This window comes from Malaya genurostris, chromosome 2 (genome assembly GCF_030247185.1).
Source record: "Malaya genurostris strain Urasoe2022 chromosome 2, Malgen_1.1, whole genome shotgun sequence".
Lineage (NCBI taxonomy): Eukaryota > Metazoa > Arthropoda > Insecta > Diptera > Culicidae > Malaya > Malaya genurostris.
Window position 1 is genome coordinate 243,131,576 of NC_080571.1, and position 27,680 is coordinate 243,159,255.

A 27,680-nucleotide genomic window follows, 5' to 3' on the forward strand; every position below is an offset into this window, starting at 1 on the left:
TGTGCACTTTTAGAAGATATTTGAACGCGCTCAATTTTCTCAGAGATGGCTGATCCGATTTTTGCAAATTTGGGCTCGTTCGAAAGCTACTGTCGGGCCATTGATCAAGTTCGAAGATCAAATGGTTGTTACTTTTGGTACCAGATATATGATGGTATATGTGACGTAACCGACAAAACACGTTGATTTTTACCGCTCTTATGTATATAAGGGTGCCAAAATTTTAGGATCACCTCTATTTTCGTTAAGGTCTAGTCGACGACACGACCTGCCACTCGTCTATGTAAACTGTATCGAAAATTTAACTACCCCTCAGTAACTGGTAATGTCAAAACGAAGTTGCTTGAAAATCTATTGAAACTGGCAACAAAAGTAGAAAACTGTTGATTTTAGATAACAGTTACCATGGCTATGTATGTTTTTTTTTAATGGAACGGAATATATAAATAATCTCAAAACAAATACAAATTGTTTCTGTGAACCAGAAGAAATGCGGATTTCTGTGAATCAAAAAAAAATAGGACCAGCTTAGCATTGAATTTCACCCAAAACACCCCGAAAAGGCTGACATATAGCAGCTATTTGACTAGATGTGCGTAGCGCATGGTGAACGGGCGGTAAAAAATATTACATTCGATCGGATTGCCATCGAGGCGCGGATTGATTAGAAAAAAGTTGCTAGCAGGGCATATTCGCTTGTACTAGCTATGAATCACCAATTTACCAAGGACATTAACTCTATTTTCCCTCCATTGCAGATCAAATACTTCGGTATAAATGAATCCGTTGGTCTTATTTCGCTTGCCGAGAAAAGGTAAGAAAATTCGTATGCGGAAAATCCCTATTCGAAACATCTGGTTATCGTGACTGATCGCGAATCACATCAGCTGATCATCGAGGCGCACGAGCTAATAAGTAGAGTTTGTGCGTTAACGTATTCAAACCGGGAACTCAAGCGGAGGTTCTGCTCCTGAAGGAAACACTTATTTAGGACTAAAAAGTCGAAATGATTGGACCTCCTATGTACGATGATACGGAACGTGATTTCGTGAATCACGCCGATCGATGCGTCAATCTCTTTTGAAGCTACTATCAAGCGTGTACCGGTCATAGTGGCCGTATTGTGGAGGATAGCGATTGTACACGTTCTACCTTGAATAACCGTCTAATCGGGACCTTCCCGAAATTGGAGCGCCATTCTACCGAACGAGAATGGGGGCACCTATGTTTGAATCAGGGCGCGGGTTGGCCTAGATACATTCTAGAATTCAATCCAGACCGTCGGGAACAAATTTATTTTTTATTTTTGTATCCGTATTCTACATCATTACCGTTAGAACATTAAAAAATGCTCGATCGATAAATTGTTTATATTTCTCTACCATGAATTTGATTTTTTAAGAAACCATTGCAGCTAGAACATGTTGACTTGTTAACATTTCCATTGCGTACAATGGTAAGATGACCTTCTTTGGGTTTCACAGTAGAAGTTACTGAAATATTCAACAAAATCTGTAAAAATGTGTACCATTCGCGTATCTTTTACGTTTTTTTTAAATTGTTTGTTTATTTACTTTGGATCTCCTTGGTAACTAGTTCGTAGCAACCTAAACAGTGTTGCTCAAGAAGATTATTTTTATCATTATCAAGGGGTCGCTATATTTGCGGTAACTGGCGATGAATCGTTAACAGACAATTTAATTGCCAATTTTTCTTCGGAGTGCCTGGTCGTGTCGTCGGTCTAGTGCTCAAAAGTTCAAGCACCTCTAAAAAAGCCTTCATGCAAAATTTGAGCTAAATCGGACATGCGTAAGGGGTGCTGCCCGGTGGTAAAGGTTTGACAATTTTCGATCTTGAAAAACCACCATAGGGGGGAGTACATGAAATTTCCAAAATCGAAAATTATTTTTGATGTCAAAACTCTTAAGTCCCAAAAAGTCGATTTTTTCAAAAAAAAAAAAAATTTTTGAGATGACACTAAATCTCGACGTTTCATGCAATTCTAAGCCTTTTGGCATCAAAAATTGGTTTTCGATTTCAAAAATTTCATGTACTCCCCCCTATGGTGATTTTTCAATATATATGATAATTCCACTAAGTGGACTGAGAAGGCTTTTTTTAGATTAGCATCACTGTTTTCATAGAAATAGGCAACGCAAATGTCAAGCACTAGTTTGGAAAAATGATGCTGACTGTGTGACATAAGCATGCTTTTGTGAACTACTCGAATCAATCTGAATCAATTGGTGTCAAAATTGGTATCCGAATTTATTTAATAAAAGTATGAAATATATTTTCATGAGACTGTTATGAAAGAAGAGAAAGGCATTATAACACCACTAGGTGGATTAACAAGGGTTTTTTTAAATCTATTATTACACCCGTCCACATTTTTTTTTAATCTAAAAATAATACAGCACAATGTACTCATCAAAGATTTATTTTTGATGTAAAATCTAGAGTGATACCAAAATTGTAAACGCGTATGAAAAAATTTAAAAATTTTGAATATTCCTGATTTTTTTGATAAAGAGGTTTTTAAAAATTAAAATAAAATTAAAATCAGAAGAAACCTTCCTAGCTCCACAAACATGGCAGTTAAAAAGTTAGAATTTATGGAAAATCATCTCCAATACAAACCCTGTCAAACAGCTTATATTAATTTAATTTCTGTTTGGGGGAAGTTTTTATATGCAAACCCGGCTACATCTTTTGAGGAAGGAGATTATTTCATGATTACTAAAGAAATTTTAAGAAATTTTTGCATCTTAGAGCAATTTTTTTATTCTAATCGATTAAATTTTGTACCAGCCAAACTTTGTTGAGTGATATAATGTGGTATTTACTGAATATCTAAAAAATAGATATTTTCACAAAAATTCTAAAATTGTAGATGTTTAAGACACATATGTAAAATTCAAAACGAAAATCTAAGCATTTTTGTTCATCGATTGATTGAAATTGCTACAAAATAAAAATAAAATCGATTTCACTTTTCATGGTATCTTTGATAGTACGCTTAACGCTTAACAACTGAATTTTTCCTGCGCCGTGGTAACAGAAATACTCCTGTATTTAATTATTAATTAGAAGTAATTGTATGGTCGTCGTAATACTGTTGCATGTTTTTATATGTGATTGAATATTCTTAAATGTACTGTATGTTATCGGCACCACCACCCTGCAGAAAACGAAAACGCTATGAATAGCGTTCATTTTAAACCACAAAATGCTTTCAGCCAAACCAACATGTCGGTGTAATGTATTTTCGCTTCATTTATTTCTTCCATCCGACAGAAGTTCGTGTTATTTTCAACCTCTTTGTTGTTGTTGTTACCCAACAACAGTTTTGACTTCTGATTCGCTAACATGAAAAACTAAAAACAAAGTCACAGTTTCACTAGCAAACAGAACATAACTTGTATTCATCGAAAAAAAAACCATGCCAACCGCATGGGGGGAACCTGTTACAGGCAGCTGTGCAATCGCTGCTTGAACAAACCTGACTCATATTTTCGAATAATATACGTGTACAAGCGGATCCAATATTTGACCTCGGCTTTGCAAATGGAACGCAGAAGCACCGAAGCCTATGATAAACTTTTTTCCTGCTACCGCAAGAGCTAGGATGAAAATCAAAACTACGGCATTTCCAGTACTTGAATAGAAACACATAAGTTACATGTTTAGTGAGTGTGCTGGAAATGGTTGAAATCCCAAGTTCGAGGAAACCTGATGATTCTAACGGGAAACTCAATGTGAAAAATCGTAGTTTGACACACATGAGATGAAATCAACGAAGCGCGCTCCGAATTGTTGTATGAATTCACCGGAACAAGTCAGCTCCGAGTCTGAGCTAGAGGAGCGAAAGAGGAACGCACCTTTTCACAACAGTCTTCCGCTGTCCTCCGCTGTGCATGCCTTGTGTAGGATGATACTGAGGTCACGATCACCATCTACATCGTTGACGCTATTTGAAGCACTTCGACCATATATTTATTGGCAGCGTGTGTGAGACTGTCGGAATTTCTCTAGGGTGCGTCCGGTGGTATCGTTGTTGCGCGTCTGTCTGTTCCTCTCGTGGCGGACCAGCTGATGAGAAATATATTTTCGTTTCTTTGCTGTTTTCCATTGTTCGTTACCAAATTGATACAATTGTCCATGAAAATGAAGGGTAATTGAATTTTTGCTGTATATTCGAGCAGGTCAGTTTTTGTCACCGTGGATCAATTTTTTGGTTCTATGTTGATGGATGAGAGTATGACGTCAGACGATTGATGTACGTTCAAACCCAGACCAGGAAGCCGATCTGACAGCCAATTAATCTTCGAACTGGGTTCACATCCTAAGAGTGGCTTTCAAACGAACCTAAGCTTGTTAAAATCTGTTAAGCCATCTCCAAGAAAATTGAGTGGAAAAAAAAGATTGGAATGTTATATCACACTAGGGGTCACCAGGATAAAAAATTGGTTTTTGCAGGAAATTTATAACGTTTTTATAGTGAAAAGTAAAACATAGTTTATCCAAGTGAATCTAACTTTTGTATAGAATACACCACTAATTTTAAAATTTTGAACAATTTTTACTTGATTTTTTAGTGCATATTTCCGATGATAGAAATTGTCTAAATTTGTACCAAATTTCTTTTGATTCTTTGAACGGATATATAATGTTGTACATCAATACATTGTTTCTAGTTATGATTCCAATAATTCAGAGCATGTAAATTTTATTTATTTTTAATGAGTGCCGCGTTTACTCAAAGTCGATCAAAATCAACAACGTGCTGATGTTTGGTCATGTTTACAAGTAAAAAATTAGATTTTTGGCTTTGATATGTGACAATTGATGAAACATGGATCCATCACTTCACTCTGGCATCAAAACGAGTATCATCTGAGTGAACTGCAGCCGAAGGCACAACAGTCAGTTGGAAAAGCAATGGCTTCAGTATTTTGGGATGAACGTGGTATAATCTTCATTGACTATCTTGAGAAAGGAAGAAAAATTAATAGCGTTGTTAGCAAAAAACCTCTGTTTTATCGAGACAATGCACCTATTCACAATTCGTTGGCAACGATGGATGGATAAATTGAACGAATTACACTTCGAATTGCATCCTCATCCCCGTACAGTGCAGATCTGGTCCCCAGTGACTACTGGCTATTCGCTAATCTAAAAAGTATGCTCACCGGTCAGAAATTCAAATTAAATGAAGAAGCGATGGCTGAATGTGAAGCCTTTTTCGAGACAAAAGACAAACCCTATCTACAAGCACGGCATCGAGAACTATCCTTCAATAAAATAAACTAAAACGTTTTGCATCATACAAAGCATCATTTTAATAACATTTTGTAGTTTTTTCGTGAAAAAATATTGAAAAATAAGTCGGTGAAGAGATATTTTTGAGAACGCTTCAGTATCTCTGTATCTCAGCGCAGATTAATCACAAGTCAACAAATCAAGACAGCATATATAGAGTAGATGTTTTTCTAGACCCCAATGTTTCTGTTAGATTATTTTTAATTATTTTTTGAATTTTTGGTGATTGTTTAAAGTCCAAACTACGATTTTTCACGAAAAAAACCGTCATTTTGTAGCTGTAAAACCTCCCCAAAGTAACAAACAACGAAAAGAAAAACGTTGGGGTTTGATATTTTGCACGTAGAAAGTGTGAGTAAAATTTGAAAAAATAAATTGGTGTAGTAGTTTTTGAATAATGATGGACACGGACTTTCAAAGCCTACTTCGAGAAGAACGTGGACTTTTAAAACCTCCTTTCGAGAAAAAAGTTTGTTGTCTATAAAATCGAAGGATATAATTTATTACTGTAGGGTTTTCTTTTTACTTTCCAAAAAATCATATTTTTTCTTTTCTATTTTGTTATAATGAAACTGTTCAAGAAGTTTAAGTTGTCAAGTTTTTTAGTCGATCGAAGCAGAAATTTTGGGCCTGTGTGCAAAGCTCCTACTTCTTCGCAATATGAGTAAGCAAAGATAAAGGCCCATAACTTGCTGAGTTTTGTTCCGATAGGCTGGCAAATTCCACAGAATTTACTATAAGAAAATTCAAAGAAAAAAATAAACGATTTTTCAAAAGTGTTAGACCCAACTCGCCTTTTAAAGAAGACCATTTAGATGAATGAAATTGATTTTGCCCCAATCAAAATGTATTCTTCTTAGGATCCGAACTATTTCGCGAAATATTTTAGCTTTTGGTGAAAATGTGACATTTCTGTCTACTAATTAAATTTAATTTATGGAAATAATAATAATAATATTATTATTATTATTATTATTATAATCAAAAAAAAGTTATAATAATTATAACAATAAAAACAATTGAAATGATAATAATATAATATAATATAATATAATATAATACATTATATAATAAAGAATATAATCAAAACTTGACATAATATGTTGCAATATACTTTGATAAATATTGTAATTTAAGACGGGCTCTAACTTTTAAGCTACCCCCTCTCATTCTGCTACTAACGCATAAGGCGATAGCCCCCAGTTGACGCCGTTATATTGATCAAATGTCATCACAGACACGCGGGGAGGCATGATATAGGAACTTGTGAGGATTCGGTTATCTCACCTTTTGAAAACCTACACAAAAGTTATTTTTACTAGAGATCAGAAATTTGAGTTTTTTTTCAGTGTCGGAAAATAGCTATCGAAAATAGCTATCAAAAGTAGCCATGCTCGCGAGTAGGGTTATTTTTGACAACGGAATAAAAAACTACTCGATTGTCGATTGTAAATGATTTAAACCTGTTTTGATAAACACTGTCGTCAGTTCAAAGCAGCAGGTGTAATATAAATGTAACCTTTATATTAAAAATATGTACATTACGATGGAATCTTTCGTAGAATATGCATTTAACTCTTGAACTGAAATTTATATATAAAACCACCGAAAAAATACATCACAATTAGCCTCAATTTATGATCATATAACTTTCGTTGGTAATGGGTATCGAAAACCAAAGTGATCAATGTCACATTGGTTAGTCGAGAACAGTACAGATTTTAGATGTTCTTCTTTTGCGTCAGCCTCGAATAGGAGTTACCTAGCTTTACTAAAACTAAAACTTATAAGCAGTTATGAATAATTTCGATTCATGATGATGATGATGATGAATGTACTTATTATTATATAGTGTACTGAACCCCGGTTTTAACCTAACCGGGGTCAAATAAATGATACAATAATTGTGATAATTTTTCAGAAACGTTCGGCCTCTATTGAAGAGTTGTTATCAAGGAAAAGTGAAAATTTTATTGTGCTACATCAACAAAAACATGAAGCGTTGAACAAGTTATGCAATGTGAGACTTACTAAAGTGTATCGTTTATAGTCAAATGTACTACAAATATAAATGCTCATTCACATATATTATGAAAAAAAAAAACAATTTGAAAAACTCCTACTATTGATTTCATGATAAATATTTTGTACGAATGAATTACTTTCAATGTTTAATTCAACAGCTATTCTGGCCTGAAGCTTTTATCATGGTGATCAATAGAAGATAAGCTCAAGTTATGTTTATGTTAATAAACTCAACAAAAAGATGATTCTTAAGTGGTATTACTATTACAAGCCCTTGCCCTCGGCATCTTCGAGCTTATGCGATGTGCCTTTGAACTTTTATTATTAATTTAAAAAAAATCGATTGGTATAAAACAAAGTATTACTATTCCTCAATGTTATTTTCTTATTGTATATCATGGATGTAACATAATGTAGAATATCCGCATATGTGAAGTTGTGGCTTTGTACATCGGTGTGATGAATCACTATGTTAGTAGCATTGGAAATGTGGAAATGCTTCAGGTCGGACAGATCGATTCATTAGCAATCCATGGGATATATTTCAGAAATCGATTGTTTTCACTTCTAACTCTTTGGGATGCTCCTTGGAAACCAATAAGGTCAATCACCTATCGACAAGACATATGAATCGAAGTAATTTGACGCATATTCTTTTAGGTTTCTCTCCCTTTATGTTGAGTATCAAATGCGTATTTCTGGTCGAATCAAATCTCAGTAATCCGTAGTCGAATTAAAGAAAAACTATGGCAATTATTATATTACATCATATACTATTTACCTCAGTGGTCAAAATTAAACTTCCTTAACATAATGTTTTGTCAGAATTTGTTACACTATTTAAAACACCCTCCCCTCCCACTGAAGCGTGACGTAATTCGTGTATGACGCCTAATACTATGTTCACACTATGAGTTAAAACATGTTATAACTCCGATTTCATGTTTTAAGCGAAATAACATGTTTTACTTTTGCGTTATTTCATATTCATAAACGTCACATTAAAACATGTTTTCCCGAAATAACATGATATAATTGTCAGTAAAGCACAACCCTGCTAGCATTTTCCTTCACTTTTCGACTATGTTAATTGACAAGCTGTTCAACAACAACAGTTTTCCATCAAAGTAGTTATGTAGTCATAATAAAACAAAACTGAAAGCTGGTACCAACGTTGCCAGGTATACCGATTTCTCGGTATTTATACAGATTTTTGACCTCTATATCACAATACAGATATGTTCTCCCAAAATACCGATAATTCACGGATCACACAGATAAGTACCGATTTTGGTTTTTAGCTTAAATAGACATGAGAAAAGGTTGTCGTGGGATCTTTTTTTTCGCTCGCCTTTTCTACTACTTATGTAGAATAGATATTGATATCGATATTATACAGATAGATTTTTGAGCCGACTGCATATTTTTGGAAAAATGACCTGGCAACGCAGATAGGTACAACCATTTTTCTTAATGTGAACAGTGCGGTTTTAACTTTATATTACTATCGTTAAAACATGTTATTTTCGGCCAGTGTGAACATAGTATAAGATGTAAAATCACAAGATTTTTTCGAAGTGTGTAGCTTAACTCATGTGGTCCTTTGGAATCGATCATGCAAAAAGTGAAGTTGAAATACTCTGTTCAATCGAACCGCCTTCATTTTTTGTATTGTCATGAAAATAAGAGCTTGTATGGTCAATTTAATATGTGTTCATTTCAGATCGACAGAGATAACCGTTCGGGACCGGTAGCTGGAGAACCCTGTACTTTTGATCCACAAACGCTTTCATTATCGAGCCAAGTTTCCTCAATTTTAGTTGCTGTTATCTGATGCAATACAGATCGTCAACAAAAGCATATGTTAGTGATCTTCAATTTTTGCCAGATTATCTCAGCAAAACCTCATTACTTGTTTGACAGTTGACTATCAAAACATTTTTCCTCAACTTATTAATTTATCAACTCTTCACTACTTTTCCAAATGAGATTGCTTTGAGATTGTACTAAGAATGGAATATTTTTCTCGTAACTGAAATCCTGTCACAAACACACATGCTCGATTTCCCATGCAATCTTTTGACACCAAAAAAAAGCTCTTCGGAAGTGATTGCATGGTTGCTAATGAGAAAAGTAAATTGAATTCAATCCACTTCACGCGAATGAACCTAGCTCTATGCACGAGCATAACGCAGCATGAACAGTCTCAAGATTTGCCACAGAAGGCTAGCATATTTTTGCCACTTCCTGATACTTTGAATGCCTCTACACGTCCGTTAAGATTTGATACACGGGTGATGCAGACAGAACGACGAAGTTTTCAGCGTACGCCGACATTGATATCTGAGTTTCTCTCTGTTTGTCTACGAGCGCGACTGTGAAGGAATGTTTATACACGTAAAGAGGACAAAACAGCAATTTTCCTCTAATAATAGCTCAGCTAATGAAAATGGAAAATGTGTATATCGCCTAGCTAAAACTCGGGCATTAACATAGGGACACGGATACAGTGACACAAAATGGGTAGGTCCCCGATAGAAAGCGGTACCGTCCCGCACAACACATTTCTCATTGTGTTAGGAACACAACGTAAAAGTAAAGTGGTAGCCACAACGCAAAGTGATATTAGACATTTTTTGATTTTTGAAATTTCTAACTGTGGACTGAACGATCAGTGCGCCACGAGGGATCTCATTTTCGGAATAATTAGAATTCCATTTGTAGTGGTACTTTATTGTTACTTTCATATGCACAGTGTAATGAATAAGTATAGGAACTAGGTCAACTAAAACACGTTAAGATACAGACTGAAATTTTTCCATTCTCTTGATTCTTTGTTTTTTTTACATAGGCGATGCTAGAAACCGCCGAAGTACATACGCACTATATACATATTTATTGTGACCTAAGGGGATGTTGTTATTGTTTGTTGGCTGTTGTTGGATGTTGGCTTGTTTGGATTCTAGTTTTGAGTAATTCGGAAGAAACGTTACACACGGTTCAAAAATGATTAAAATATTGATTTGAATTCGAATCTTTCAAGAAATTACTTCATGAACTTTCAGAATCAAACATCAAGTGACAATTGAATTACCATTTGAGCTTTCATTTGAATCTTAATTTAGAATGAAATACCGTGCTCGACAACAACGCAACTCTTTATTTTGTGTTTAATTTTTTTATTGCATGGATAAAAATTGATGAGATTATCGTTGACACTAATTTAGAGTGGAGTTTACATAAGCAAAATCTCGTTCCAATCTGTCAAATGGTTTCTACATAGTGGAAAATCCAGACTCACAGGAGGACAAAAACAGTTGGAAATTGACAATTCGGCCGTGTCTCGTAATCCAATAAGACCTAGACGATCCCGCGGCGATCTGCCAACAGTAGACAAAGTGAGAGATTACTTCAAGCGCGATCCAAACCTTTTGATTCAGGTCGTGGCTAAGGAGGTCAATTTTTGTCATCTGGTTCATTCAGCACATAATGAAGAGGCCGGACTTCAAAATCATCAAGTTAAGGAAGATACCGAACAGATAAGCAGAATACGATGGCGAAATCTTGTGCCAGGATGTTCCGGAAGAACAAGATCGACAAATTTCGTCAAGAAGTACTTGATGTAGCACGCGATCTGTGAGCGTGACAAATTCAGCAAACCGTAGATAACGTCCGACATCACCAATGGCCGAATATAAAAAAGAAGAACGCCTTCAGAAGCGGCTGGTGACTTTTCTCCGGACTCACGAAGGTTGCATTCTGTTTTGGAATTGTACCATTTCGTGAAATCGGTAATGGAGTGGTCCAACGAATCTAATGCGAAATATGTTGCAGCTTCTGGGCGATTAAGAAGGGAAAGCTTCGAGAATACATCCGACTTAAAATACATGATCATTTTTTATGTAGCATTTTTTTCGAATACAGTCCTTATGATGAATCAAATCACCTCACAAGGGTGTAATACTGAACAGTTCACTGTTGTACTAAACTTTCTTCTAGGGATTCTAAAACAAAAATCTTCAGTATTGAGTATAATATTTCCGTATATTGTATCGTCACCAAATATATTATATATCAATAGGGATCACTTTAACGACATCAATACAAATCGAAAAAAGACATCACAGTAACACCATCTCGTGACGGAGAAGGGTATTTGTTCAATCATATTTAATAGTTTGCGTTTAGCGTGCACCCAGATATGGAATGTCAAAAATAATTGAGCATGATACCCACCTAGAGGTGTGAACATTTTCAAATATAAATGTGTTCTTTTTCTGACGAAAGTAAATATCGCCTATAAATAATGTAGAATTAAGCTCTTTTAGACATATAGTCTTCCCTTTCAAGAGTTATGAAGTAGTATTTAACTTTGCTCATGAATGTTATGAATAGTTCTGAAAAGACGAAACCTATAGGCTGTGAAGGCAATGTTTGGCTGATCACTTCAGATATATAGAACAAAATTAAAATGAAAAGAACGGTGTATTACAATTTACTTTGTTATATTTTTCATTGCGTTCATAACATTGAATTTAAATTAGGTGCCCATTCTATTTTCTTTCAGGGAAAGTTAGAATGTTAAAAGAAAATTGTCATTTTTATAAATTGTCTATGAATTGAAAGTGCATATACTAAGCGATCTGCCCCTTGCTGTGAACTGTTTTGCGAATAGTTTAAACTTCAGGTCAAAATTTGAAATTTCGATATCTATTCTCTAAAAAATAATTGAATTTCATTCAACAGACGGACCATTCCAAAATTCGACACATAGAAAGTAGTATGATAAAAACAATACAGTAAGCAAAAGAACAAGTTATACTTTTTACTTTACTTTGAGTCGAATTACGGTTTGTTCATATACTAAATTGTTTTGTTTTGAAGCATTTATTTATTTATTAAAAAAAACAGATATTGTATATTTATATCACCGTAACCGTAATTTTTCAAATCAAGAGATTGTAGTACATAATTTGGAAATGTTGGTAAAATTCTGGAACTAACATTAAGATTAATTTGTTTAGTTCTGCGTGCACATTTGGTTAGTTAGTATCAGATATTTAGTAGTTAGTATCAGATTGCGATTCTGATATTCCACATATTTGGAGCTGTTCGGTTCAGTCTACTGATTGAGGAAACTAACATATGTTTATTAAAAAAATTGTAGTGTACCTTATGATAAAAAAAGAACCGGAATTTTCATTTTAAAATTCCCGCGCTTGTCCAATCGGTAAACTTTTATTCTCTCAACGTTGGCAACACTTTTATACACATTCTGTCAAATTTTGACGCATATCGTACGATTAGTTTTTGTTTGGGGTCTATACAAAGAAGTTGAAAATTTTTCGTGTGGCGATTTTTATAATGGATGAAATTTAGAACAACGTGCGTGCATCAAATTTTGTGTTGCAAATGGATTTAAGTGTTCCAAAACGTTGAAAATATTAGAAAAGGCCTTTGGTGAATCGTGTCTAGGAAAAACACAGGCATACGAGTGGTATAAACGCTTCAAAGGTGGTCGTACAAGCTTGGATCATGATGAGATCCCTGGCCGCCCAACAACATCTGTTACTGAAGAAAACATTGAATCGGCGAAGCAAATCGTGTTGCAAAATCGTTCTGTACCGATTAGAGAGATTGCTGTGTTGTTGGGCATCTCTTATGGATCAGCCGAACACATTTTAACTGATGTTTTGGGTTTGAAATGCGTCGCTGCTCGGCTGGTGCCAAAAAAGGTGAATTTCATTCAAAAACAGCGTCGTGTTGATGCGGCCAAAGAGATGATTTCCAACGCAGATAGTGACCCCACATTCATCGAATGCATCATAACTGGTGATGAGGTGTGGATCTATGAATATGAAGTCGAAACCGCACAACAATCGACCGAATGACGCTTCGAAGGCGAGCCGTTGTTCTAAATTTTCATCCATTTTAAAAATCGCCACACGAAAATTTTTCAACTTCTTTGTATAGACGCCAAACAAAAACTAATCGTACGATATGCGTCCAAATTTGACAGAATGTGTATAAAAATGTTGCCAACGTTGAGAGAATAAAAGTTTACCGATTCGACAAGCGCAGGAATTTTAAAATGAAAATTCCGGTTCTTTTTTGATCATATGGTATTAGCAACCTTTTTTGCCACCGCATTATACTGTGATGTCCTTCGTGAATCGCAAGAGTGATCCATATTGATATATAGTATATTTGTCGTCACTCAAAATTACGATTACCTAAATTGGTGAAAATGGAATGAGTTTCGTTTTTTTTTCTACGTTCCGGAAGCGAAAGTTTTATCTAAATAGAATTCAATGGCGTTCTATGGGATTGTAAATCCTTTTAGCTGAATAGAAATTTGTTAAAATCGGTTTAGCCATCTCTTAGAAAATTCTGTGCATATTTCTGTCGGATCCGGATAAAATTCAATAACGTTCTATTGGAAAGTAAAACCTTTCATATGAATCTAAGTTTGCAAAAAAACGGCTCAGGTATTTCCGAGAAAATCAGGTGCATATTTTTACACGTACACCAGATTTAAAAAAGTACGGGTTTGTAATGTCAGAGACATAACTGGATACTTCCGAATATCAATTAGTTGATCGATTGTGTGAATTGTTCAAGCTTTCCCTTTTTTCAATACTAGAATTTGAAACGATACACCTGAACTAAAATACAGATTAATTATATGAAACATTCTGACACAAAATTAAATATTACGAAATAACCAATATAGTTCTTTATGGTAAAATAATGGTGGTTCTGAAAAGAACCTTTTATGAAGGCGTTCGTGATGGAGAGTGTGAGTTCGAATCTATTCTGAATCGGTGCTACGCATTTTATATAGTAAATCGACAGAAAGTTCTACTACAAACTACAACTGGTTGACAAATGGACCGTTCACAGAGTAGTGTAGGAAAATTTCGCATAACTCTTTGGGTATACAATTACGGTTATAATTAGTAACATACAGAACTTTGATGTCGATTACTTCATTTTGGATTTGAATATACCAGTGAAAGAAACTAGCAAAGGACTGTACGGGATAAAATCCTGGCATTCAGAAGGGCCAAATTATGTAATTTTCTAAGATATTAAACACTGTTTAGATATAAACGATATAAAACACTGTTGCGAATTTTGCACTGCGAAAATTGAACAAAGCTAATCAAATTATCCTAGATTTGCACTACACTGATGGTTCCGATTTGCAAAGAAGGAATCTATAGTTATAGCTGATTTTACATAATGTTCCCCATTGTTGTCCATTTTTCGTTGTATTTTGCTCCAATGCAAACGACCAGTAGCAATATGATGCAAATGATCTTCTTTGAAGGGAAACTGACTCTGTGGCCTGAGCGTTTGAAGTTTGTACCACGCAAAAGGTCTGCTCTCATTACTGGCGACTGTTGCTCCCGACGATCGAAGTCCAAATGAAAGCACAACCTGAGCGTTTCACGCTCTATACTTTGTTTGTTCTTACTGATGTTGGTGGGAGAACCTCACCTCGACATCCAGTTACGTCCGAAGTACTAGAAGAAATGAACGATTTTCAATCAAAGTTTACCTTTTATAATCATCCAGTAGATAATCGGAACTGATATGTGCTTGACTACCTCAAAATCGTCATCCGGGTGCGAAAAAGGTGAACCGTGATGAATTTCCCTCATTATTTCCAAAAGTTTGAGAAAACTTTGTTTTTCAGTTTTTTATGGTTTTTTCACGCTGTTGAAAATTTAATCCCAAATTCCTGATCATATTTCCGATAGCTCGTAGAAAAAATTATTTTGTTGGGTTAAGTACATCAAGAGATATTTGCGATAAAGTTCTGCCCTTACTGGTACAGGGCAAATTTTGAAAAGACGTCGACACGTATGTTCAATGAAATGATCCAATCCAATAGTAACTGATCGCATCCAAAAATTAACGAAGAGAGACGAAAATGCTTCGTCTCTCACTGTAACAAATGAGAGTATCAATGCCGACGTCACTCGTTTTCCTTCGACAAGACGAAATCAGTGTAGTTTGATTAAAAAGAGGTAAACATCATTGTGAATCGTCTTCTCGAAACTTCGTTTGAATATCGATATTTCACGGTAAATGAATTTCACTGAAGCCCGAAAATGACTGAAAGAATAAATGAAGGAATGAACACAATTTTTGAAATTATTGTTCCAGTTTTGCCATTGACTGGACATGGATCTTGTTATCATTAGCTAAGCTGAGAGTGACATTTATTTTTCGTTATTTTCATCTATTTTATGTCATTGAAAATGACTTTTTACTAGCTCTGAAATACACACATACAGGCATTTTTCGATCACGACGAACTGATTCGAATTGTAAATGACAAAAAGAAAGACAAAAACCGTCACACTGTACAACCATAAAACTATGGTGGCAATATGAAATTAGATTCGGATCGACTTACATTGTATGCGATTTAATCACAATTTGTTGATTGGACTGTTGGTTTAACCCGACATCTTGCATGCAATTTGCAATTATTCTAAGAGATGAGTAAATGATTTTATTTCGATGAATCAAAGAGTATCGAATAGTACATACATGTTTTATGATTGAGAAATACTTTTTATCGTAATATGTTGAAAATTGTGGGCTGTACACAGAAAATGAAATTTACACGACATGTAAATCAGAAGTAACATAGAATAGACATCAATTCTATCTTTAATGAATAAAAAAAATCAATTGAATCGAAAGTTTGGTTGAAAATCATCATCGATGCAAAATTAAATTGGATTGCATATAATTTGAAAATGTGCATGAAAATCATGATCGCCGAAAGGGAGGAATCCCCCCCGGACACGGACTTTTTCAGAGAGCCCGGAAATTCGAAGACTCAAAATTGCTTTTTCATTCTTCATAAAACGAAACATCAAAAATCGAAACAAATTGGCTTGCGAATTATTTTGTGTAAATAATGTATTTAAAAACCTCTTGATTCGATGATATTCTCATGGTAACAATGTTTTTTAATTCACATGTTTAGGGGTCCGTAATATTGCAGTCCCCCCGGCGGCCCTGATGAAAATAGATGTAAATTCACAAAATATTTTTATCTGTGTACGTCCGGTGCACCAAAACTATATTTTTATAATCATTTGCGTTATAACTACAGTATCATAAAAACTGATAATTCGATTATTTACTAAATTTAATGCGAGGTTTCGATTGCTAAAACTTGTTTGTGAACATTGGAATACATCTGAATAATAAAACTTAGTGATATATTTATCTTTCAATGAAATTGAGATTAAGATATGAACACGTTGTCTGTTACTGATTATATTATTAGTTTTCTAATGATCATTAGAGACCAAGAAACATTTCTTGTTCGCTGTAAACTCCTCATGGCGATAGGTAGCACAGTAAATTAAACCCGTTATACACGAACCAATGACTATTGCGTCCTTGTCAGTCTCGCAAAATTAGTTTCACTCATCTTTCAACAGCTCGTTTCTGCTAAGACGATTTCTATCCTAACGAGCACCCTTTCGGTACTCTGAATGAATGGAATGAACAAGCAGATCCACTCCTGGCAAAACGACCTGGCTAGCACCTGCACTCGCTCGACTAGATAGTGCTTGGTAGTAGGTGTTATCATTCGAAGAAATACTCTGCTCAACCCATCCTACTGCAAAAAGGTGCGAATGTACAAAATACAAAATGTAGCCCCCACCGGCAAAAAGTATAAATCGCCATATCCATTTGGACTGTATGGGAATGAGTGCACACCAGTACCAGTCCATAGTGCTCGGGAAAAAGCTTGGCGATGGCAGGGTGAATAGGGGCGAAATGCACACGTCTAGTGAAATATGCTAGCTGTGCTGATGGAAGCATGCTATAAAATGAAAATGTTACGATGCTTCTAACAAAACTTGGCATTGTTAGGTTCGAGTGAGCAGTTATCCCTGCTCCTTCAGAATGTGATCGATATTTGTTTTATTCCCGACCGTATTTTAAGTATCTAAGTATCTATGCGGTTCCACTTATTCGCAAGGTCATGAAATTGAAATGAAATTCTGACGTGAATTCTCAACTTAATCCTGATTGCATAATGTGTATATGAATGGTTATGCTGAATATAAGCTTCTTTGTTTTTGAGTGCGAATTTGATTATCCATGAAAGGAGGGACCCGGGTCGATGATTCGAGACGTGTAGCAAGCCAGTAGAAAGTTCTAGTCCCAAATTGGTATGATTCTTAAAGTCAGCCATGCAATCGTCCTGTACACTGAGAATCGGCAGTAAAGTCTGTCGAAGCAGAAGGTCAAGCATTAGATCGGAATGTAGTCGTGTTGTAAAAATAAAAAAATAATAAAAAGGTGGGAGGAAATGAGGAAATTATTATTTTTTATTTGTTTTTTTTTTTGTACGCCAATATGTAATCAAAGAGTTAAGAGGTATGACAATACAGGAGAATTCCAGTAACCGGGCCTCGGTTCAAAAATCGATTTAACAGCGATTTTATAATCATTCTACATGAGAAGGACGGAAAGCATTTGCAAAAATACTGCAATGTTGAAACTAATTAAAATTACCCATCGATTACCCTCTACGAGAAATAGTACGTTTTAATATTCGTCCCACAAAAAATAATAAATACTAATTCCATAACAAAACTGCATTTAATGGCAAGCGTAGCTCTGCACAGGAGCAATGAAGCAAATCGCAATTAAACTCGAAAATAAATAAATGTAAACTATCTAGCACTAATCCCCCTGTGAGCAATAACGTGCACATACCGATTTATGGGCACCCAGTTGCTGACCCAGCTTTAATAAACTTAAAGTTTTTACTGAATTATGATAGCTTTCCAAGCCTGAGAGCATCAGACATTGTTGAAATCATGAACGATTTTCTTTTCTTATTTCACTCGAAGGCATAATGCTAAGGTATTTGAATTGCTGCAGATAGCTTAAAACACAAAAGAAAGAGAAGTTTGCTCACTGTCATGTTTCTCATATGAATAGGAAAATTATGAATGCGTACCGTACGATATCCGTAAAAAATGATGTTACTGTACTGTTCGAAACATATTTGAAATGGGTAAAAAGTATTACTTATTCTTGGCATCGTACAACAGTCACAACACAACATTTTCAGCTTGTAATTAACATGTCTACATGAAGCTATACATTATAAGCAGGACTAAAGAAATCTAGGACTTTGGGGGCAATAACATGAGTGCGATAAGTGTGAAGTTTTGTACACGTGAAAGATAATTTGCCACGTGAAAGCTCGTGTGTTTGGTCGTCTGGTCCAAAATGGAACATTCTGGTTGGCCGGAGTGGAGTGAGAAGATGTAGAACATATAAAACGAGGCGCACAGAAATGTAAACATCTTTTCGCACATCAGCAGCTAGGAGAAGAAGGACGTGTAAGTTTATGTACATTTTCGATATGTGGGAGTATTTTTTGCAGGGAGCCATATGTATGAATGATGATTATCATCCTATTACGAACAACTTGACAAAATTCGGCGGGTGGGTGAATATGAGTGAATGTAGACAGAAAGCGATAAGTAATAAACATAACTTCTTACATTTTGAATGGTTTTTATTAGGTGCAGATCCACGAGCTTCTGACGGATTCCCTGGTATCGATATACCTCCTCTGTTCCGTTATCCACGGCTCATAAAACGGACGAACTGGGGAGTTCTTTCTCCACCGTTACACACACTTAGCACTTTGATTTTCGGGCGTAATTCCTTTCGAAGTTTGATTTCTGTGAGCACCCTATCGCTTATACACGCTTATATGGGGAGGCACGAAATAATTTTCTAGCGTTTTATAAATATTTGATTACCATATTTTCGCACTTCGATTGCTCATTTCCATTTTGCCGGCATACGATCATCAAACGACTTTTCACTTTGTTTATTCACATTAAACTCGTATACGAATACTTGTGGGATCATAAAAGTATTTTTTTGAATTAAGATATTTTGGAAGATTCGGACGTTTATTAATAACTTTGTTTCAGACAACTTCGACAAAACTGTGATGAGCTAGAATGATCTTTTGTGCAATTGTGTTTGTACTATCAAGATCACTGACCAAGTAGACACTTATAATTTGAGATCAAAATAATTTGTCAGAAGGCGTTTGGCATCACTGATTATGAATGTTTTACGTTCATGATATTGGTCGAAATGATTTTTGCAGGTCGTTCTCAAGAGACGTTTTAACCCTTTCACGACCATAAGATGTGCAGGACGAAATATATCAGTACAAGACAATACTTTAGCTATTGGGGGTGTAAATAAAGAATATATCACCAGAAAAACATAGCAGGGTGCATAAGTTTCCTATAATTTCATGGGACCTATTTTTCCCTATGATTATTAGAAATAAATAAGAGAAGAGTTGGGTTTATTATATCGTAGTTTAATTTATTGCTTGAATTGCTTTAATTATCAGAATAGTTAGTTATGGCAGTCTACGAAACCATTTCATGTACTTGTGGACGTTGCACATAACGCATTTATTATGTGTTCTATTTTCTATACGTCATTTTGAACAAACTTTTTTAGTTCAATAAAGATTGATAATTCTTTTTACTTATTCGCTCGAAATAAGTTTTCTTTGACATTCAGTAAAAAAAATCATCGATTTAATAGTAATTGAAGAATCTATAACGATTTTATAGAAGGGAAACATATTTCCCTTGAGCGTTAAGGGGTTAAATCATGGTTTATTAAATGATAATTTTGTTTTATGATAAACCGGTGCGAGTTCCACTTCGGAAGGTTTTCGAGTCGGTAGCCGTCAAGATCAGTAATTGGAAGAATTAAAAAATTTTCAGAGAATACACGCCATTATTCATTCTGGCATTGAAAAGCTTTCCGCGTGGATCAGTGTAGAGCATTGGAAATGGAAGTAGGATCCGAAAATAAAAATAGCAGGCTGTAAATTTTTTCCACTTAACAGCAACTGAACAAATTTTACAAGAGAGGCGAATGACTATAGACGCAAACAGGAAGATGTGATTACATCTGAATCTCATCATTTCATCACTTGTTGTTGCAAAAAGTTCGATGCTTCGCAAAATCACGTTCAATAGGTCAAAGCAAGCGCCGGATTACGTGCATACAAACTTAAAAACTTCCCAAAACTGAAAGAACATAGTTACAAGCCAAATCCCGTGAAAGATAAATGTAAAACAGATACAGTTTGAACAGTTTATTTGGTTAAGCGTTTTAGTAGAACTAAAAAAAATCCCTCTTCACATGTTTCCTAGAATTTTAAGTAGGTTAGTCGAAGAGTCAACAAATGCCAGAACCAATAGCTTCATTTGGCAGACTGTCTGAAACTGTGGAGAACGAATTGACATTTTCGTCACCAAAGATCGTTTAACTTTAAGAATGGACGCCAGTGCGAGAGCGAATTTCTCTCGATGACCCGTCTGAGCATCACTGCTGCTGTGGCTCATTTTCGTTTTGCGATCCGATTCTATACGGGTAGTGGATCATTGCGACATAATCATGCTACTATTGCCGCTTATTCTAATTATGTGAATATAACCTTTGTATATATCAGTTCGGTTTCATATCTCATCCAAGTCAGTCGATATAATAAAACCGCTTACGTTCGGGACAGAAGAAACCAAGTACAGTATTGTGTAGTGAACAATAGAACGATCTCGAAATGAGTGAACCAAACGAACAAAAGCTACCGCCGGTACGAAAAAATACAATTATTGTTGACTTTAGACAGTGCAAAATTCGACCTTCGATACGAGAACTTGAAGGTTTGCTTAAGGAGCAAATGCATATTGACATTAAACGTGTCGATCCTTATATTTGCAAAACCATGTCCCAATACGGAGAGATTCTCTCTATCGAAAAAGAAAAGTGGAAGATTTTTTCCCCGGTATTCTAAATGGCGTACGTTTGTTACGCATGCGCTTGAGGAGACATATACCTTCTTATGTGATATTCGGTCAGGATACAAGAATCCCGTGCAAATCACTTGTTACTTATGACAATCAGATGGCCACATGTCAATATTGCCAAAAAGCTGTTCACTGCGGTAAGCCATGTAATAAACCGGACAAGGAGACAACTATACCAAAGGACAACGGTACTTCCTTCACACCAACCCCAGTAAATTTCTCTCACGATTCATGCATTGACAGGCAGCGAATTCTTGTAGCTACCAGATTGACGATGTTGTATACAATATAGGAAAATATCAAGTCGCTTTCTGCCAAATTATCGGCAAACACCAACACTGTTCGACACTACAGGCACCATCATTGGCGAGAATTGTATCATTTAAGGAGGTCACCTAGTATGACGACCGGGTTTCAAGTCTATTCTGCGTTTTGTTGAAAGGTTTTTTTTTATACACGACCTCTATTGTGCGTTTTTTAAAGAAAACATTGTTTGAAGCCTCAAAAAGTTATAGTTAATATAAATACATGAAATATAAAGTTTTACACTTTCATTTGTGTATAACTTTTTATTAGATTGGTAAAACTTGATGAAATTTGAAAGTGTAATGTTTACATGTTAAAAATTTCGTTACAACCTGTCAAGTGGTTATCAAGATTCCTTCCAAGCAAGAAATGCTTTAACAACAATTTTTGTGCGCGGTTGTGGAAACAGTCGAAAATCGACAATCCGACAGTGGATCTGAAGCGAAGAAATGGAACTCTGTGAACACAGGGAGAATGATCGATTCCTTCAAGAATACAATCTGAACCTTTTGATTCTGAAAAAGGCCAAAAAGGTCAATTCGTCCGTCTCGTTCATCCAACAGATAAAGAAGTGGGTCAAACTTTATGTCTTCAATGTAACAAAAAGGTCTAACCAAAGGCTGTTCCATGAATGGTTGGTGAAGCCAAAATGCATCGTAATGGATGAAGAGACGTACATTGAAGAAGGACACCGAGCAAATCTTCGGCTTGGAGTTTATCATCACAAAGTCCCGCCTGAATGTTCCGGAGAAGTTTCCGAAGAGCAATGCCGAATAATTTACCAAGAAGTACACGGTGTGGCAGGCGATCTGTGGAGGCGGCAAAACCCAACAAGCCGTACATAACGACCGACAACTTCAACGGTCAAATAGATAAAGAAGAATACTTCCAGAACGTTGTTTTGGCCGGAACTTGCATTGTCCTGTTATACAAAACCGATGAGGGAGTGGTACGAAGCCAACGTTGTTGTTTATGTACCAAAAGAGGCCAATTCGACAAACTCTTCAAAACTTCGTCCGATAGGAAAATTCTGTGCGATCATAAAGGGAAAGCTTAGAAAAACAGGCAAAATCTTCAAAACCGACAAGGATTAAAAGAGGGAATAGAAGAAGAAAAGTGCGTAAGAAAGATGAGGCAAGTGTTGCTCAGCATTTGATAGGTAATGTTAAATCCAGCTTGCAGGCATTGACCCGTTTCTCGAAATCACACGAAATTTTGTTAAATAAAACAAACTTATTTTGCACAAATTTATTTGCCTTGGTTCGTTTTTAACATGCAAAAAGATAATAGTTTTCGTTTGCATATTGTAACTGAGATCATTTTGTTATCTTGAACCTACTGAAACCGGCGTGAACCATCCCGCGAAAGATTTGAACTTTCAGATAAAATTTGACAGTCGAGCAGCTATTTTGTCCATGTCAAAAATATCCCTGATCGCCTATGAGCCTCTCTGCGTCAATTGAAAAGGGATGTTTATTATTTCAAGGGAGCAACTAATGACGGCTTAACCGAGTTTCAATTGACAGTGCAACTGATGAAGAACTGAGTGTTGTCCATTTAGCGCGTCAGTGAGCGGTGTATGTATTGACTCTGATCGACTAGTGTATAGTCGATTTCAATTGGAGGAAATGTAATGAAATTATTCGGACATTGATGGTGTCACGCAGACGCAGAAAAAGACGATTTTCGCACCAACTCGAACAAATATTAGCAACACCCTCTCAGGTTTGAATAAAACTTCCTGGACTTGTAGACTTTGTCACAAGCAGCACCCTTGCATACTTTGTTTTTCGAAATTGATCTAGACTGTGTTTTGAAAAGGGCGAAACTTTTTGCCTTTTTCATATAGAAAGGTTATGCAATAACTGTGAAAATTCACTTATGAGTGTTATATACCATTCGACTCCGATTTTCAAAAATTTAGATTCAACTAAAAGGTCCATTGAAAATTCCTGATTATTATTTTAATCCGACTTTCGGTTCCGAAAAAATATGAGGAATAATGTGCAAAAAATTATTAAAATAATTACACCAACTTTCCTCGGAGATGGCTGACCAATTTTCTTAAACTTGAAATGAAAGGTCAAATTTTTCCGCATACCATATTGCTAGTCGCCGATATTTGCAGAAAGTATCGATAATTAGACTAATTTCCTGAAGCCATTCTTCTGCTTTAACTATTTGCTAAAATATGGTTAAAAGTTCAGCCCTTTTCCAAAGAGAGTCTAGATTAATTCTTGAAAAACAAAATGAACAAGGTGGCTTTTGGTGATAAAGTCTATATAGACGAATTTCGCACCAAATCGTAGGAGTTAGCCTCCTATGATTTGGTGCGAAATTCGTCTATTCGAATCCTACACTGAAAAAATCAATTTTCAAAATTTGAAGTCGATTTACAAAAACAAAAACACAATTTTCGAATTTATTGAAATTTTGTTCCAAGGTAGGTCCTTACTTTTTCTTGTTCATTACTGTTACTTTTTGCAAGTATCGGGCTACTAGCGATAAAGAATTCTGTTATTAGTTTCATTCCTACAAATTGAGTTTCATTGGATTCTTGAATTCAGTTGGGACAAGAAAATCATTTTTGTGGGTAAGACTTTGTTTCTTTGAAAGTGCTCATCTTGCAACGTATTAATGGTTGGTAGGAAACACAATCTTAGAAGAAAATTTCATCAAAATCAAATAAATAAATTTGTTTTTGTGAATATTTCAAATTTTTAAAAGTCAATTTTTTCAGTCTAGATCAATTTCGGATAAACAAAGTATGCAAAGTGGCATTTTGGAACAAAGTCTACAAGTTCAGAAAATTTCATTCAAATTTGAGAGAGTGTAGCCAACTGCGAATACGATTTAGCGCGAAATTCGTCAATAGTATACCGTGCCCAATGCACATGAAGGGTGCCTTGTCGAGTCAACGAGTTGCTTCTTAGATGTGTTTTCCTCCGCATCTCCTGGGTTGCTAACTGGTTCAGCATTTCCAATGAAAATCGGCTTAACCGTTGCTGAGAAATCGAAATGAGCTCCGCTTTTGGAGCTTTTCTTCACTGTTATCGGTGCTTTCGGAAGCGGAAACCGGGGACTAGTAGTCTCAAAGTAGTTTTATGTATTCACCAAATAACAAGATCTGCCAGCTAGATGAATTTAGCAGTAAGTTGTATAAAAATGTGCACCTTGTTTCGCCATCGCTTGTAAAAAAAATACTCATGAATTTGAAAATTTTCACTAATCGCACTGTAATACCGGAACCGGAAGTCAAATCTGAATCAACTTTTCGGGAAAATTTAAAAAAATTGAGACCTTTTATTAGCTTCTTAGTTTTTGAAAATCGGCTGAGAAATTTCCGAGAAAATTTAGTGCGCATTTTTCCAAAAAATTGCACTTATTTCCTTGTAATTTCGGACCTGGAAGTCGGATCCAAATGAAATTCAGGAACATTGTAAGACCATTCATTTGAAAAAGTGAAAATCGGTTCAGCCATCTCTGAGAAACATGAGGACTATTTTATTTTTTTATTTTCTGGTGCATATCACCCTGTAATTCCAGAACCGGAAGTTGGATCAGGATATAATTGCATAGCAGTCTAAGGGACAATGAGATCTTTTATTTAAATCAGATTTTGTAAAAATCGGTTCAGCCATCTCTGAGAAAATTGAGTGGCATTACTTGTCTCATACATACATACACGCACAGTCGAATGGTATATGACATCGGTTGTAAAGTTGGTTACCACAGCGATTGCTTAGCCTTTCTATATGAGATAGGTAAAAAACATTATTATCAGACCTTTCGTTTTTCTGTTAGTCTGATTTATGTAAATTTATTGCTTTAGTCTAGAAAGTTTTCGATTTATTATGTTCAAAAGCAGTACATATCCTAAATCTAATTCTCCACCCAATTGAAGGATGTAGGGTGCATAGCGATGCCAGCTGAACACTTTGAATTTATTCGACGTATTATTACTTCCCCGGTCATGAAAGTTTATTTTTTTATTAGGCTGATTGTTGATCGAATTTTATTGCACTGAATCAGAAACTGAAAACGTTTGTTTGTCATTGCTCATCACGGTCTCTCGAAAATTGCCCCTCAAATGTCAGTTACATTTGAAATGTTTGCAGACAAGACACAACTACCGATTCTAATTTAGGTACAATGTACAATCTAGCTCACACAACCAATCAAATTTTTCAGTATTACAAACAGTCGACCAAAACTTCTAACTAATTCACCTTTCACTTTCGATTTTCCGGCATCGGAATGATACATTTGCATTCACTCTCATCCAAGGGTAAAGCCTAAACACATGCACTATTGAACTCCACTTTTTTCTTAATTTCTTGTTAACTACGGCCTACATATGGTTGAAGATATACTACGAATATTCAGATAAGCTTACATTCTTGGGCGCTTTCTGAACGATACTTCAGCAGATGATTTGGGGACTCGTCCCAGTCGTCGGAAAACAATGCTATGTTTAATAATAACCGCAAGATTTTCAACTTTTGGCACTGAGAACAACGCACTTATCTTCAAGAGCATTTGCCTCCGCTATCTGCGAACCGTTGCGTTGTGAATTAGCCCAACTGTTTTCATTAAGTAATACATTATTAGTTTACAAACAACTAAACCGAGCAAGAATACAGAACAAAATAATTTTTGGTTTCCTTTCGATATGCGTTGAACAGAGCGAAATTTTATCGCACAATTTCTAACAAAACCTGTTAACACTTTACAGCAACCAGCAAATCCCGTCGTCACCTGCTGACGATACAATCATTTTCACACACTTTTCTTGGGAGCACCAATATTTTCTCGTTGCTCGCTGCTTAAAAGTGAGCGTCGTCTCGTTGTGTTCGCCGGAATAGGTAGAAAAAAAAAAAACGAAAACACACCACCCAAGCGAGACACAGTGCCGGAGCAGGACTCGTGAAAAACAGGCGAAAATATATTTATAGAAAAATATTTCTTCTTCACATTGAGCTGCTGTTGCTGTTGCTATTAGCGATGATGTAGCAGCAGAAAATGACGAGACTGATGCTGCGGTTGCTGCTACTTGGGTTAGTTTTTTTTGCTAGGCAAAAACAGTGTTGGTTACAAAGATGACCCCCGGGGACTCTCATTCGGAGGCTGTATCTCAGAAAAAATCTTCATCGTGAATAGAAACTAAACACTCGCATGACCGCGGGGCTGAGATCGACTTTCTGTAGCCAGCTCCAAATAAGAAGTCCCTCTGGTATGAATAGAACAAAAGACACTTTTTGAAAACGTCGTGTCCTTTGTGTTTTACACTCGATTTACACTACACGTTTTCCATTAACTTGGTGAGTAGAATAACACACACCAACACTGTGTCCAGTGAGGGGGACATCCTTTTATGCAACCAAAATTATAGGTGGCTAATGTTTCTCCCTCTTCCGCTTTTCCACCTGCTTTCGCAGTACTTCAAAATTATCTCCATATTTCACTCAACAACTACATGTAACGCGATGGTATCCTCTCACCGGGGGTGGGGTCCGAACCTTTTTTTTCCTCGTCAACCGGATACACTGCCAGTTCCTTCTTCCGTTTTTTGGGTTAATGGTACGGCCGTTACAAATTTTCAATAGTCTATTTTTCCGTTTCGTATGAGATCGTCCCGACGGCGACGGCGATGGCGAGACGTGCGGTAGTCGGTCAATGTACAAGACGTACTATCACGGGGCGAGGCGATTTTCCACGATTTTCGCGTCCAACGCGTACCAGTACTCACGATCTACTGAATATGACATCGGTGTCCGTCGTGGCGATGAGGATGATCATGCTTACGCGATATGGACCACAGCTCACCAGAGGCAATACGCGACATCTCAGCAATGGCACTAACACATACACACGAAGCGAGCAGTCTATCGGAGAGCCGGACCGGAACACTCAATCGACAGCTGACGACGGAAAATGCTTACAGAGCGGCGAGAATGAGAGTACATACGTGCATGGCAAACCAGCCGGAAAATCGAGACCATACCAATATAATTGTAGCAAACTGTTTCTAAACGCGGAGTGCATGCGAGCGGAGTTCTTCAGTTGAGATACCCAGGAAGGATTACTGAGACAATTGCAGATGCACATCGT

At 36.1% G+C, this 27,680-nt stretch overlaps 1 protein-coding gene across 10 annotated transcripts in view; it reads right to left on the reverse strand.

Annotated features, from left to right (window-relative positions):
• Window positions 1–27,333, reverse strand: part of LOC131428403 (receptor-type tyrosine-protein phosphatase mu) — a 300,376-nt gene extending 273,043 nt beyond the window's left edge. For 3 of the 10 annotated variants that reach the window (XR_009229375.1, XM_058592349.1, XM_058592340.1), the window contains exons 1-3: window positions 27,071–27,333; window positions 25,799–26,191; window positions 18,912–19,274 (exon numbers count right to left, since the gene is read on the reverse strand). Coding sequence is in view for 1 of the 10 variants with exons in the window: in XM_058592349.1 (XP_058448332.1) it covers window positions 18,912–18,913 (2 nt within the window). In the remaining 9 variants the exon portion in view is untranslated. The remainder of the gene's footprint in view (window positions 1–18,911; window positions 19,275–25,798; window positions 26,192–27,070) is intronic. The other 7 variants (XM_058592346.1, XM_058592342.1, XM_058592341.1 and 4 more) reach the window with 7 other exon arrangements.
• Between the last annotated feature and the right edge of the window lie 347 nt (window positions 27,334–27,680).